This window comes from Thalassophryne amazonica, chromosome 15 (genome assembly GCF_902500255.1).
Source record: "Thalassophryne amazonica chromosome 15, fThaAma1.1, whole genome shotgun sequence".
Classification (NCBI taxonomy): domain Eukaryota; kingdom Metazoa; phylum Chordata; class Actinopteri; order Batrachoidiformes; family Batrachoididae; genus Thalassophryne; species Thalassophryne amazonica.
Window position 1 is genome coordinate 62,578,481 of NC_047117.1, and position 16,654 is coordinate 62,595,134.

The 16,654-nt window shown below is 44.2% G+C and overlaps 1 protein-coding gene across 1 annotated transcript in view; it reads left to right on the forward strand.

The window, feature by feature from the left end:
* Positions 1–16,654, forward strand: part of cfap52 (cilia and flagella associated protein 52) — a 66,757-nt gene that overhangs the window by 28,989 nt on the left and 21,114 nt on the right. Inside the window, exons 7-10 of the mRNA XM_034188965.1 lie at positions 3,738–3,838; positions 4,745–4,915; positions 7,439–7,587; positions 7,823–7,968. Coding sequence (XP_034044856.1) covers positions 3,738–3,838; positions 4,745–4,915; positions 7,439–7,587; positions 7,823–7,968 — 567 coding nt within the window. The remainder of the gene's footprint in view (positions 1–3,737; positions 3,839–4,744; positions 4,916–7,438; positions 7,588–7,822; positions 7,969–16,654) is intronic.

Consider the following 16,654-nt stretch of genomic DNA (forward strand, 5'->3'; position numbering starts at 1 on the left):
GCCACCAGCTGCGGGTATATCCCACTGCCCCAAACCTCAGCCACGCCGATGGCAGACGGCTCAAAGGCGCGCTGAAGCCGGAGGTGGAACAGGGAATCAACAAACAAAACACCCCCCCCCCCCCCAGGTGCAGAGGTTACCTGGGAAACGCCCAGCATAACCAAACTGCACCACTCCAGCAACGCCGACACTACGGCTCACACGGCTGGAGCCAGAGGAGAAGAGAGGGCATAACAAAAAACAAAACAAAAAAAAAAGAAAAAAGAAAAAACAACCCAATTACCCCCATCACCCCCCAGGGGACCGTCCCATCAAACCCTGGGGAGGTGAAACTACAAGAAATTAAAAGAAAGACTAACAGACTAACATAAAGTTGCTTGGGTCCTTTTTTGTTGCTCCAAACAGGCTGCAGGGTCACAACCCCAGACACTAATAGTGGAAAACAAAAAATAAAATCCCACACAAAAACCAACTCAAAAAACACCCACACAAAATGAACTAACACAAAACAAATAAGTGATTTATACCGTCAAGCTCAAACAAATGGAACACACCTGTTCCAACTTAAGAGCTTGACGGTAATGTGACTCAGTCACCAACAGAGGGAGCCAGAGTGCTAAAAATGAAAAACCCCCTTTGGTGACAGAGAAAACAAACGAGCTGCTTTTCTGTGCGCAGCTGAGTGCAACACACAACCAAAAATGTGATTCAACTAAATAACACCGGAGCTGACACAACAGACGCAGTAGCTATCATTACCCGGGGAAACGGGGCTACGACTGTAACACAGGAAGCACCGCGACCCGTGCCACAGAGCTCCGCCGTGCGCATTCACCCATTACAGACCCACTCCTGCAGCTCCCGTTTAAACCTCTTATCCGGTCGAAGTGTGACACGAAGCCGTCGCCAGTCACACTCCACCACGACCCACGGATAAGGCACAAACACAGGAAACACAGCTGCATGAGCGCTCAAATCAGTATTCAGTAATGGGTTCTCCAACGCGCACCATCCGGGCGGAGAGCACCCGCAACTGATCCGGATAACTTCTGAACGTCTGCTGCCGCCTTCCCGACGCGTTACCGTCTCTGCTACCACTGGGTCCGTGATGTTTGGCCAGAGACTACTGTTATGTGTCGGACGCAGCCCGGAGAACCGACCAGCGTTTGAAGGACCCAGTATAAAATAAGCAGAGCACGTACAAAGGATAACAGAGTTTAATGAACATAACAGTGCTGTGAAAAAATATAAAAGTGCGCGCGGTCTGGCGTGGTGGTTTTTGCGGTGCGCTCCCAGCAGCGCCAACGGTCCGGAGCCAGAACCAATTCGGACCCAAGGACCCCGCCGACACCCCCCAGGTGGCCGCGACAAACCGAGTCTGTGAAAGAAGGAATCATTATGTGAGTCCACACTCAACACACAGAGAGAGACCACTCAAAGGTGTACAAACAGCAAACACTTCCTGGCTTAATTGCAAATCAGCTTCCCACCCTGCAGGCATAGAACAAACACCCTGTTCACAAAACTCCACTGCAGTGGAAGCTGATTTAAACGACCAACATACAGCTCAATATAATAAGGTGTGAGGGACACCACATTTACTGACTGTATAAATGTTAGTCACAAAATCTAACGTACCTCAGGAAGTGTGCTGAAGAGCATGAGACCTCACCCCCTCCTTTCACAGACCATGCATCAAACCTGGACATTCTCTGCATCCACTGATGATGAGATGGCTCTTGAGACGACGATCTCACCGGTCTGGTCACAAGGTCGAGTCTCTGGCAAATACACACTGTGTACTCCAGTCTTAAATGCCACCATGTTCCAATCCATTGTAGATGCACCACAGCTGTGAGTCCTGACGAGCCGCAGGTGATCAGCCTCAGGTGATCAGGGTGAGGTCCTGATAAACTCAGCTACACAGCCACTCAGTCCCAAATGCAAGCCACCTGGAAGGAAAAACAAAAGACAGGACAAAAGACAGAAACAAAAAGGCAGCCAGGCCCCCCCAGCCATACAACACTGGATTGTGGTTGAAGTTATTTTCGACCATTCTTCTTTACAAAACATCTCAGGTTTGTTGGTTTCCAAGCATGGACAGCCTGTTTAAAATCACACCACAGATTTTAAATAATATTCAGGTCTGGGGACTGATATGGCCATTCCAGAACATTGTACTTGTTAATCTGCATGAGTGCCTTAGTAGATTTTGAGCAGTGTTGTCTTGTTGTAAGATCCAGCCCCGGCACAACTTCAATTTTGTCACTGATTCATGAACATTGTTCTCAAGAATCTACTGATATTGACTAGAATCCATGTCGCCCTCAACTTTAACAAGATTGCCAGTACCTGCACTGGCCACACAGTCCCACAGCATGATGGAACCACCTCCAAATTTTACTGTAGGTAGCAAGCGTTTTTCTTGGAATGCTGTGTTTTTTTTTCAACCATGCATACTGCCCCTTGTTATGTCCAAATAACTAAATTTTAGTTTCATCAGTCCACAGCGCCTTATTCCAAATGAAGCTGGCTTGTCCAAATGTGCTTTAGCATACCTCAAGCAACTATGTTTGTCCTGTGTACACAGAAGAGGCTTCCTCTGCATTACAGCATCATACAGCATCTCTTTGTGCAAAGTGTGCTGTATAGTTGAACGATGCACAGAGACACTATCTGCAGCAAGATCATGTTGTAGGTCTTTGGAGCAGGTCTGTGGGTTAACTATGACTGTTCCCACCATCCTTCACTTCAGCTTATCTGAGATTTTTCTTGGCCTGCCACATCGGCTTTAACTAGTACTGTTCCTGTGGTCTTCCATTTCCTCACTATGTTCCTCACAGTGGAAACTGAGGAACAATCTTTGTTTTTATGTCATTTGAGAGTTGTTTAGAGGCTCCCATGTTGCCATTCATTAGAAGAAATGCAAAGAGAGGAAACATTTGCAAATGGCCACCTTAAATAACCTTTCTCATGATTGGATTCACCTTTGTAAGGAGGTCAAGGGTCAAAGAGCTTACCAAACCAATTTTGTGTTCCAATAATTAGTGCTAAATGTATTCAAATCAATAAAATGACAAGGGTGCCCAAATTTATGCACCTGCCCAATTTTGTTTAAATAATTATTGCACACTTTCTGTAAATACTAGAAACTTCATTTCATTTCTCAAATATCTGTGTGTTTGTCTCATATATGATACATTTACCTGAAATTTCTGATCCAGACAACCAATGATTTATAAAGGAAAATCATGAAAATTATCAGGGGTGCCCAAACCTTTGCATGCAACTGTGTCTGTTCTGAAGGCAGTCTTCCTTTACTTCTGGTATCAAACAATTTAAAAGTTAAAAAAATAAAATCAGGCCACTTGGAGACAGCGGCCAATGCTTTACTAATGGACAGTAAATCCCATACTTTCCACTTTTATATGATTGGTGGAACTAACAAGAGTTTACAATTTTAGAAACATATAAGTTGATAATGGCCAAGCAGTGCACTTGTTTCCCTGTCCTTTCTCTATGTAATGGGGAGTTTTTGTTTTGTTTTTCTTTTTAAGATGTCTCTATATTGCAACATTAAGGTCATGTTGAGTCATATTCTCTCATCACTTAATATCACACCACAAGCATACAAGCAAAAGTGCTTGCAAAGCCTCTGCATGACACTTTCCACACAGATAAACAAGTGCGTTTTTAGGAGCAAATGTTAACTCTGTCCTCATGCTTCTTTTGTGCAGGGTGTCCAGGCCCTGAAGATGCTAACGTCTGGGGACTTTCTTGTTGGCACTGGAGCGGGAATAGTCTTTCTCAATTCTGGGAGCAACTTTAAAATTCTTAAGTGAGTTTTACAATCTATATAGTGAAGTCTAGTCTGGGAACATGCGCTGACACCACACATCACTGCATCCTCCTCACCATAGAACCACCCAGGCAGACAACAGATCCATTCCCACCTCTTGAAAGTAACTATGCATCTGCCACAGCCATGAGAAACATAAGCATCCCCTTGGCTTTCTCCAGCTGCTGGGGTCCTCACTACTGAGGCACACTGCATCATGTACAGAGAAACGTGCTACATTTACAAAATGTCTTAGCTGATGCTCCCTTGTAGTGATACTTCTCTTTCTGTAAGTAACAAAAAGTCATTCTTGTAGTACCCAAAGATCCTCTGAAGGGACCTAGTACCATAAACATCTAGTTGTCACCTTGGGTAACTGGCTATTGTTCAAGACTTGGACAGTTCATTCTCCTGCAGAGATATGGGCATTTCCTCTGTGCATTGAGCTCATGCCTGTATAAGCTCTTCCCCGGCATCTCTTGGAAAAAAGTTTACATTTACACTTTGTCTCACAGTGCTAAAGTGTCTGATGGCAGCTCTCTGCTGCTCACAGATTAATGCTGCTCACTCATTCATCTTCAACCGCTTATCCAGGATCAGGATCTGGGACCTAGCAGGGGACCTCAGACTTCCTTTCCCGGGCTACATTCATCACTTCTGACTGCAGGATCCAGAGGTGATCCCAGGCCAGTGTGGAGATATAATCTCTCCACCTAGTCCTGGGTCTTCCCCAGTGTCTCCTCCCAGATTGATGTGATTAAAGCTTAAAGGTTAAAGCTACTGTATGTAAAAACCCAACTCGTACTGAACTGTGACTTCTGTGCAGCATGACGCCCCTAATAAATAAATATACAGTATATAAAACAGTGCTAATTATATATTTTCTTCTTTTTTTCTCTCCATTAGACAAGTTCAGCTGCAGAATTGTGTGACCTCCGTTACAGCAATAGGAGAAGGTCAGCAGTTCTTTGTAGGTACAGATGCTGCTGAGATCTACTGCGTCAACTTTGAGAACTTCAAGTCTGAACTCTCATCCACCTGTCATAACAGCACTATCAATGGTGTCACCATCCCTGTGTGAGTGGCAGAAAACTGAAAAATGTGCTTGTTTTTTTTTTATGTTGACGGTAGTGTTAATTTAATCAGATGAGATGAAATACCTTTGTCAATGACCATTTTTTTATGATGACAACAATACTTTGTCAGTATTCTACAACATTTATGAAGACGAAATTAACATGCATTATTGTTGACGATAAAAGACAAGACTATGTCTTGCGTGAAATAAAATCTCTCTCCGTTTTCTACAAGCTCTTACGCTTTGAGAATGTTTCCAAAATGTGCCTCATTCAGTGGAGTTCACGCTGACGACATCCTGACGCAAAATTATCAAGGCTGGACACAATATATAAAATGTACCACGGGCACATTTGAGAAGGTGCAGGTGCAGTGTGTCCTCACTTTCAAAAAAATGTTTTTATTTTTTAAAAATAACTTTTTGTTTCTCCTCGCGGCTCTCAGCTCCTCTGTGTCCTGTCTGCAGGGGATCATCCTGCCGTGTGTTTGAGCATATACAGTATCTGTAAAGACGACTAGAGTGGACACCAGCCTCCAGAAATTTAGCTTACATGTTCCTTACAAATTAGGAACCTAAAAGTCAAAATGTTTGTGTTTAATGGCTGCGCTTTTAAGAAGATAACAGCAATAATTACACGTCACTAGTCAAAAAATAAAAATGTGCTGCAGAGTAAATCAATCTGAATTCAAACACATACATTTAATGAAAAAAATTTGTTTGTATTTACATGGTGTTAAAGTGTCTGATCAGCTATAGCCATCAAATATCACTTTGTTTTTAACATCCATCCATCCATTTTCTTCCGCTTTATCCGGAGTCGGGTCGCGGGGGCAGCAGCTCAAGCAAAGTCGCCCAGACCTCCCGATCCACACACACCTCTCCCAGCTCCTCCGGGGGAACCCCAAGGCATTCCCAAGCCAGCCGAGAGATGTAGTCCCTCCAGTGTGTCCTGGGTCTTTCCCGGGGCCTCCTCCCAGTGGGACGTGCCCGGAACACCTCTCCAGCGAGGTGTCCTGGGGGCATCCGGAAAAGATGCCCGAGCCACCTCAACTGACTCCTTTCGACGTGGAGGAGCAGCGGCTCGACTCCGAGCTCCTCCCAAGTGACCGAGCTCCTCACCCTATCTCTAAGGGAGCGCCCAGCCACCCTGCGGAGGGAACTCATCTCGGTCGCTAGGATATAAAACCCTTAAATAATTGCAAGTTTTTTCATCATGGTCCTGGTCATGATGCCAGGTTATGTGCCATACCTTAGTCTCTTCCACTATGTTCTTAAGCTGCAAGTGATAGACCTACAAGTATTCTGAGGCCACATGGGACATGTAGGACTCTGTCTTCAACCCAGTGCAAAGTAGTTGATAGTTTTCAGTTGACACAATTATCCTTTTTTTTGCCCAGCACCCAGGTTCTTTATTCACCCACAGGGGAATTTTTCTTGGGCAGAAGTGCGACAGCGTTGCAGAGCAGAGACAGCACAAAAGACATTAAAATACACAGATAAAATAATTAAACGTGAGGTATAAAGCTGTTATGTTCTAACTAAAGAAAACTGAAAATGCCAGGAAGCTGTAGTGAAAAAACAAGATGACAATTTATTGAACAACCAGTAGGAATGATGCCAGAAAGTTGATAGAGACACTGAAGCACAGAGACACAAGCTGGACCAGAACATGTGGAGTGGCAGGGAACCAGAACCAGGTGATGGCAAACAGAGCTGATGGGAGGCAGGAACGCTGGAACAAAAGAGCAAAAAGGCAAATCAGAAAACGAATATGCAAGGTCAAAAGCCACATGAAAACACAGTCACTGAGGTAGCAATGCCAAGTTACCACAGAGTGAAAACTGAGTTTCTGGTGAAGGTCGAGTGGATAAATCAGGCTTTATATACAGGTGTGGATGATTGCTAACAGGTGCGGTTAATCAGCTCCATTACACAATGCCTGGGGAAAAAAGGGAGAGCAGAGCAAACACTTAGGCAGCACAACAAAAACCTCCCGAAAACAGCAGGAGATTGATAAAAAATAATTTACAAACCCTATTACTTTAACCCATGAATTCAAAAGCCCTATAAAATTACAACATTAAAAATTAATGTGCAATTGTATGTCCGTTGTAAATTTTTTTAATGCTATTTATGGGGTGCAACATTCATATATCTTACCTAGGTCAGTTCAAGACACACAGTTCCAGTGCACCCTGACAGATGACAAGCTGATTTAATCTTTATTCCCAAAACTCATCTTATGATGATGGTCGGTTATTCTTAGATTCCATATGAGTGGCAACTAAGAGCTACAATAAAAAAAAAAAACTCCCTGTTGTTTGGTAAAGATTTGCCACAGGTAAGCTGCTTAAATCCTGTTTTCTTAGAGTTCACTTCCACATTATATGCACTAGATGGCATCACACACATACCCCATGCATGTCTGTACTCAACTTAGCTCTGTGCTCATTCGTTTAACAACATTATGACATGATTACACCGTTCCATCTATATGACTTGTGTTTTTGTTTTCCTGCCAGTTTCACATCTGATTTGTTTCTCACATGGTCCAAGGATGACATCAGGCTGTGGCTCAAACACAAACCCAAAGACATCCTGCGTATGACTATACCTAATATGACCTGCAACACTGTAGACATCATGTTTGATGGCCAAAGCATCATTACCGGTGAGAATCCCAAATATCTCATCAGGAGTGATAACTAGAGGGAATATTTGAGTTTTAGGTTGTTGTTGTTTCTTTTTTTTTTAGCTCCATGTTAACCAAGATATTTTTGAATTGTAATGGTAGACCAACCAAAAGCACATTGCATTTATATATACATTTGATTAAAAATGATATTCATTCAGGTTCTGTATAAAATAAAAACATGCAGTGAACTTTGGATTTCTCTTTTTTCTAGGATGGAATGATGGTAAGATACGTACTTTTAACTCGGTCAGTGGTCACCTCATGCGGACTATTGACTGTGCACACATCAATGGTGTAACAGCTATTGCTGGCATGAGGGACAACAAGAGGATTGTCAGTGGAGGAGAAGAAGGACAGGTTAGTTTTAACGCTAATACACCTTAAAGCTGGGATGTATGTGATGAGACCTACATAATCAAATTGTCATTCAAACAAGGAATTCACACCCTTTGCTCAGTACTTTGTTGATGCACCTTTGGCAGCAATTACAGCCTCAAGTCTTCTTGAATATAATGCCACAACCTTGGTGCACTTATCTTTGGGCAGTTTGGGTGGGGAGCGTCACAGAGATGTTCAATTGGATTCAGGTCTGAGCTCTGGCTGGTCCACTCAAGGACATTCACAGAGTTGTCCTGAAGCCACTCCTTTGATATCTTGGCTGTGTGTTTAGGGTTATTGTCCTGCTGAATGATGAACTGTCACCCCAGTCTGAGGTCAAGAGCGCTCTGGAGCAGGTTTTCATCCAGGATGTCTCTGTACATTGCTGCATTCATCTTTCCCTCAATCCTGACTAGTCTCCCAGTTCCTGCCGCTGAAAAACATCCCCACAGCAAGATGTTGCCACCACCATGCTTCACTGTAGGGATGGTGCCTGGTTTTCTCCAAACGTGATGCCTGGCAGTCATGCCAAAGAGTTCAGCCTTTGTCTCATCAGACCAGTGAATTTTGTTTCTCATGGTCCGAGAGTCCTTCAGGTGCCTTTAGGTAAATTCCAAAGGCACATGGGCTGCAATTTGCCTTTTGTATGTATGGTGGAGTGGCTTCCATCTGGCCATCTGAATTGTGCTCTCACATGCACTGTCAACTGTGGGACCTTATATGTAGATAGGTGTTCATCTTTCCAATTCAAGTCCAATCAACTGAATTGACCCCAGGTGGACTCCAATAAAGCTGTAGAAACATCTCAAGGATGATCAGTGGAAACAGGATGCACCTGAGCTCAATTTTGAGCTTCATGGCAAAGGCTGTGAATACTTGTGTACACGTGATTTCTTAGGGTTTTTTTTATGATTATTATAATTTTTAATAAATTTGCAAAAATAAAAAAAAACACCTTTTTGTCACATTTACTGTGTGTAGAATTTTTAGGGAAAAAAATAATTTACTCCATTTCAGAATAAGGCTTAATATAACAAAATGAGGAAAAAGTGATGCGCTGTGAATACTTTCCAGTTGCACCATGTATATTCCTAATTTGTTCATACAATATTCATGCATAATATTGTGCGTGAAGTTTCGCCCTGGAATGCAAGCAAATTGATATGAAATCTGTGCAGGTGTGTTGTGGTCTGACTCTCCAAATGAGATAAACAAGCAAGCTCATAACGTCATTTAGGGTGTGCCTTTCTCCCTTTCAGAATGATACCATATGCTATGATGCAATTCAGGAGCAGTAATAATAATAATAATAATGACTTTATTCCAGACTCATGAGTACATAGATACATGATATGTACATGGGTCCATATCTGGGCAGTTACAAACTATTACAGAGAAGTTCGTATGTAACATCCGTAACCAATGGGTCCTAATCCTGGACCTATATTTTAAGATGGTGTCAAGAATAGCACATATGATGGGATTCACAGACTTGTCTAAACGCTGCATGAACTGATATACCAAATTCCTGATCACAGCCTGACAACACTGTATATCAAAGACTGTGCAGAGTGTACTTGTACGCTCATATTTGGAAAATCCATTGAATAATTTAAAAATGTTATGACGGGACACGTACAGTTTGTTTATAGATGATTTCTTGAAGCTCCACCAAAGTTGAGCTGTGGACACTGGAGAGCAGTATGAACGAAATGTCGCGGCTCGTCTTTAGTCTTCTCAGGATGTCGTCTTTTAGATAACACAAACTAATTGCAAGTGATATGCTAGAAAATGACACAACACTTTAGAATAATTCAGCCTTAAGCAAGATAAAATGCACAGAGTTTTTAAGTTTATTTAAGCCTTCGACACAAAGCTTAGACAAACTGAGTCCTCTAGAGAGACTGAATATGACAACCGCGCTCGTCTATTTATTGGAGACCCGCGGGCATCGCTCCTCCTTCGACTTTTTTATTTATTTCATTCCCAAGACATAGTTTTCTATTGGAAGCGTCCTCTAGTGAACCCTAAGCAGGTGTTAGGCCATTATTTCAATGTGACAAACGCTCCCATTAAAACATGAAGGATTTACAACTGATTTTTTTAAAAGACCTTCAGCCACAGGTGCAGCTGGCCTGAGGCCCCCTCCGCACGTGGCCTCAGCCACACGTGCAGCTGGCCTGAGGCCCCTGCACGTGGCCTGCGGGAAAGCACCTAAAAGGCCTTGGAAAGCCCCTGACAGACTGAATGACTAATAGAGCCCTTTTTTTGGGTTGAACACCTGCTAGTTCAACCAGAGGACATACAGTTCGGATCAGGACACTTGATAGTTCATCACAGTTCAAATATGGACCTAAAAATTCTTCTACAGTCCCTCCTCTGGGACTCGAAAGAGTCCCATTACATCAACTATACTCTTGGGTTGTTTACTGACAAGACATCCTCATTTGTGCATTGCAATAAAAAAGAAAAACACATCACTCGACTTACTGATAACTCTGGTGCGGATATGAATATCAGTGATACGTCACACGGTAAATATATTGAAGTGCAGGTGAACCTACATACTAAGGCACAAGGTCAATTAGCTGGATTATATCAACGCAAGGTGACATTCAAACATTGAGTTTTGGTGTAATTCAAGGCACTTAAAATGGCCACATAAAACAAGTTACAGCAACCTCTTAATCATGGCAAAGTAAAGGCTTTACATTGACATCAGTGCAACCAATCATCTTCTGGCATCTATTGTCTCACTCGACCAGAGGTTCCAACCCATTATACTTGGTTCTACATATTATTTTGTTAAAGAGTCACACATTTATTATTTAAATGCATCAAATAACCCCTACGTTACCACTATTTAGTCAACCAATCAAGAAACTATTCTAAGGTTAGCGCAGCTATGTCTAGTTAAATGATAAACTCAATAAATGGTTTCCCTTCATGTCCGTCCTTAAGTCATTTGCCTTAGTCAATCATATAATGGTTTTCATTATAGGCCATTTCTCAACATTCTCCACTTTGTTTTTCTTCTTTTTCAGCTTGTTTTCCAATGCCCTTTTTGGCCAGACGCCAAATTTAGGCGATGCATGTCTCTTGAGGCATGCTATAATTTAAGAAAAAGGGGTCCCTATGGTGCATCTGTACTACTAAATCTACAAACACGCCGTGTAAGGGTCCCCTTTTTATAACTTTGCAATGTGATATCTATGTGTATGCATTTAGCTTTATCTGTGTTACGCAGATGATGGTAAGGACAGACATTTACCCAACCTTCGTTACTAACATATATCCTTCTTTGTTTTTATTTACACTCAGATTTCTGAAACCAGTCCGCAATTCAAACTCAAGAACCAAGATCATAGTCCGTGTTCAGTGCCATTACGTCAGTCCGCGCTCCTCAGCATTTACTCAGCATCTGAAGTTTTGGGAGAAGTTGGGGAACATGGGGAGGTTGGCCTTTCAGGGGTAGTGGGGGGAGGATCAGGAATTCTGGCTTTCAGACAGTCGTGCAGTTCTCTGATGGATCTTTCCAGCTCCTTGTGCTGCTTGGCCAGGTTGTACAGGGCCCCCAGAGAATTCTTGCCCACATTCAGGGTGGTGATGGCCAGCCCTAGCTGTTCCCTTTCCATATGCTCCATCATGCAGGCTAGCATGTCCATACTAGACTGAAGACCACACAGTTGAGTATGGAGGCCCTCCTGAGCACAAGAGATGTTGGCATTGTCACGGTGTATCCTGAACAGGTATGCAGCTGTCTGACTTAGTTGTGGCATGATTTCCTCAAATAGCTCATGGGGAATGTGATTTGTGAGGGGCAGGAGCTGCTCCAAGGTTTTTGGAACAGACTATTGTGGAAGACGAAGCTCTCGAACCAAGATTGCCATGTCCTGTGGGGTGACCATGACCAGATTAAGGTTGTGCAGTCCAGGGGACAGGAAGTACAAGGGGGAAGGCATTTCGTGTGTGGGGGGAGTATTGTTGATGTCGCACAGGCAAGTGGGTGGGACACTCTGGGCATTTAGCAGCCTGTACAAAGCTCCCCTCTGTCCTGGTGGGTGAGTTCGGCTAAGGTCTACCCCTGCTGATCCTCCTCCAGAGGTACTGGGCTGATCAGAATATCTCTCCTGCCTTGGGGGTGGAAAGCTGGGGACAGGTCCTAGCAGTGAATTGGGTCTAGGATGCACTCGGGCAGTTGCTGCATATGGCCGACCTTGGCTGCCTCCCCTGGAGGGTATCGTTGCCACTGGCACATGTGACTGTCTCCATGGCATCTGCGGAAGGGGTGTGTTCCTGAGTCCAAAGGGTCCTTCAGGTGATGGTGGAGTCCTCGGGCCGACTCTTGCTGCAGGCAGATTCTGTGAAGCTGTCATCGCTAGGTGCTGGAACGATGAAGATCCTTCTGTTGCCAACTGGTTTAGCTGCTGGATGGAGGGCGGCTGTGGCGACCAATCATGTCTCGACCATCCCTCCTGTATCTCCTCTTCTCCAAACAGTTCTGAGAGTCCAATCAGACTTGATAGAGGCAGATCAGGCATAAGTCCCTGATCAGGGGAGTCTGGTCTCTCAGCCATACTCCTGTGTCCTAGTAATATACATATACGTTCATTATTACAGCTCCATGTCATTCTTTCAGATATTGTCTATCCTATCCCTCATTTTTGTGGGTGCATGTGTGTGAATGTAAATGTGCGTGCATGTCTTCTTCCTTGTCTACAATATCACCAAGCATGGTCCATCCCAGTCCTCCCTATCTGGGGTGTACGCCACAATATTAGGGAGCTGGGGGCTGTCGGGGAGGATAATTGGTATTTCATCCATTTCCATATATTCTGGTTCTCTGTCTGTTCGTTTGTGCTTTCTTCCAGGGCTCGGATGGCTAACAGTGGGAGCTGTCCTACTGTGGATGAAATCAATTTATTGACCAGAAATTTTATCAAGGGAATACCACAACATATTACCAGCAAGACCGCCACCCCTGTTAGTGCCAAGATTACACCTATCTGGTATAACCAGTCTTTCCATGATATCCACCCTCTCCTTAGAGTCCCAAACAGTGAAAATAGTGGGCCAATATTCATTCCATTCCCTACAATGTATCCAGAATCGTCAGTTTCATTTCTCCCTCCTATGGAGTTACTTAACAGTTCCTGTTGCATCTCCTCAAGTGTGATTAAGAGCTCTGTCAAATTTCCGTCTTCCCCTGTACGCATGGGAATAGCTGTGCAACATTCGGTGGCTTTGATCATAATACAAACTCCTTGTTCATCAGCCATCATCATCTCGATAGCTAATCTATTTTGCATTGTCATTAGCGAGGTGGCGTGCAGTTGTTCGGTTAAGGCTCCTACTGCTGCCAATGTCCAGTTCAGGTATCTTTGCTGATTATACCACAAGTAATTAATCCACTGCACCTCCTGGAACCTAGAACGGATTTTTGGAGTAACCCCGAACAGAGCCAATGCCCATCCCCATTTATCCGCATCTTCATCTGCTTTAACTCTGCTACTGTCTATGGCTTCTAACTGTCGGGGTATCCCTTCTGGTATCCCGTTTCTTACTGTGATGTTGTAGTCTGTTTTAAACGTCATTATTCCTCTTTTCTTACGAAGTTTCTGTGGCATGGGTTGCATTGAATTTGGCATTTCAGTTACTGTTATAGCTCCTGTGAGCATCACAGGAGCACAAAGGCCCTTCCAATTAGGGGACAGCGATGACAGGAGTTTCCTTCTTTGTCCGCATATCCAAAAGATGTCAGCTAAGGGTACCGTTCCCTTAGCTAAATTTGGAGTAGATACCCATGAAGCATGGGTGAGATTCAGTCCAATTACAGACCCCCCTGTGGCCGGTACTATTTGTTCACACTGTATGCCTGCTGCTGGCAGGGTGTGACAGACGGTAATGTTCCATGCTGTTTTGGCCGGTTTGTATTCTTGCTGCTTTTGCATACACTGTATGTGGTGTTTTGGCTGGGTCGTCCCTACCTGCCAATCGCTTATGTATTGTGCTACTAAGCCTTTAGCTATACAGAATGGGTGTATCATCCCTTTCTCTATTTAATCATAGGTGGAACGGTTCCTTCTGTACTTAGGGGCACTGGACAAAGTTTACTGTCGGCAGCATATTTTTCATCACCTACTGCCATTTTCATAACACATTGTGTATAGCATTCTGCTTGGTCTGAGTTATGTTGGGGACTCCTATAACAGTTGTTGATATCAGGTAGGGGTTTAGCCTGAGGTATCACACCTTTCCGGTGACAGGCTATGCAAGGCTTTTCACTGACCTGCCTAGCCGAAAATTTCAACCATTGGTAAAATAAATTGGTCTTCAACCCTTGTGTGCGGGCTAGGTCTGTACTGGGATCCCATCTCCCTAAGTGACTGCTTGTTTCTAGGCTTCTAATTGTCCTCTTTTTCCTTGGTTTGATTTTTACCCATTTTGTGGCTTCATGTACTGTAACAGTTACGTCTTGCTTGGTTTCCCTGCATCCTCTTTTATCACAAATTACCTCTATGTTGAGTGTTCCCTCCTCTTCACATTTGATGCTAATGGCTTCGCCTAATATGTAATCCCCCAGCTTTCCCTGTATTCCTATGTTCTTGTAGGCTTTTGATTTAATGTATACCAAATTATATGTTTTTCCTGTGTTTAGAATGCCTTGTTTAGCTGCTATTGCGGCCATGGCCACGGCACAGTCCGTTGTATGTTTTGGATGTCTATTTTCTCCCATACTGACCACCAGTAGTATTGTCAATCCCTTGAATAATTCCTTAATCATTGCTCTGATGACTGTTGAGATGTGCTACTAGATGTGCTACTAAGTGAGCCGTCACTAGATGAGCTGTCACTAGGGATGTGTGGTGTATCTGTGCTTTGTCTGGGTTGTACTTCCTGCGGTTCTTCTGTCGGTAAATCTACTGAGTTGCTGTCCGAGTCTGATGTCTCCTGTGGCCTGTCTATCTGTCGGTCTGTATTTCTGTCTGTCTGTTGGCCTGCGTCTCCATTTGTCTCTGAGTCTGCATCTGAGTCTGTCGCTGCTCTGTCTGGCAGGGATCCACTACTCTCTGAAGCTGTGCATCGTCTTTGTTCAATCAGTCTCTGTGAGCGCCTTGGCCAGTGTTCGCCTGGCTGCAGGGAGGCGTGGCCTTCCCTCGGTGCTTCTTCTGGCTGCAGGGAGGCGTGGCCGTCCCTCGGTGCTGCTGTAGGGTCTCTGGCTTCTCCTGCTTCCCCCCTTGGCCCGGCGGCTCTGCCAAGACGAGCTTGCCGAGGCCGCAGGGGCGCTGGGCCACCAACCCTACAGCAGTGGTTTAAATGAAACCAAGTGTCCTTACCGTCTACTTTGACTGCTGTACGTGAGGCAAGAATAACTTTAAAAGGACCTTCTCGGCGGGGCCTGTCCCACTTCTTTTTGAACACCTTGACGTAAACCAGATCACCAGGCTGGATGCTCTGATTTTCGAGTGGAATCTCTGCTTCTCTGTCTTCTGTAGCACCTTTGACCTGCAAAAAGATAGTTTTGTGTATTTGTGTTAACTGTCTCAGATAAGTATGCCATTCGTCTTGTAGCTGCTCCAGCGATGGTCCTTCGTAGGGTCCTCTCAGGTATGGAATAGGCATCGGCCGACCTGTAAGAGCTTCAAATGGTGTCAAATGGGTTAGTCGGTTAGTTTGTGAGCGCATTGACAATAAAGCAAGCGGCAACGCATCCAGCCAGGTTAGTTTGCCATTGCTGTCTGCTATGATTTTTGCTAGTTTGTTCTTTAAAATGCCATTAGCCCGTTCCACTGCCCCATTTGATTGAGGGTGATAAACACACCCAAACTTCTGTTGATACCCAATTGTTTGAATGTTTCTTGTGTAACCTTGGCTACAAAAGCCCTACCGTTGTCAGATGAGATAGTATCTGGAATGCCAAATCTTGGAAAGACGTCTCGGCACAAGAATTTGGCTACCGTTTTATGGTCTTGATTTGCAGAGGCTACTGCCTCAATCCATCGGCTGAATCTGCATATCACTACCAAAACATATCTCATTCGTTTAACTCGGTTTTCAGCTCCCATGTCTATGAAATCCATCATAAGATGTCTGAATGGCCCATCAGGGACCGGAATGTGGGCTAAAGGGGCTGTGAATGATTTCCGGACATTGTACTGTGCACATACCTCACACTCATTCAACAAACGGTCCACTGTTGCTGCCATATATGGTGACCACCAGACAGCTTTTAGTTTGTTCATAATTTGGACTCGCGAACAATGATCGGGTCCGTGGGCCCAAATGATTGCATGTCGTAATAAATTGGTGGGTAACACAAAATGTCCATGACTACTGCGCCACAGCTTGTCCGCTGGCCCCTGACTGCGTGTCTCAATAGCGCCTCGTTTAACCCACATTCGTTTTTCTTCTCCACTGGCCCTACTTTGAGCCACTATCAGTGCGTCAAGTGAAACCAGTGGGGCACAATCTTGGATGGTTAGCAGGGGAAACATATTTTCTCCTTGTGCTCCTTTGCGAGCTGCGTCATCTGCTAAGTTGTTACCTTGAGCTATGATGTTATTATTCTTTTGATGACCTGCACATTTAATGATGGCTACCTCAGACGGTAATTGGAGAGCTTGTAACAGTTGGGAAATCGCTTCTCCATGAGTGACAGGGGTGC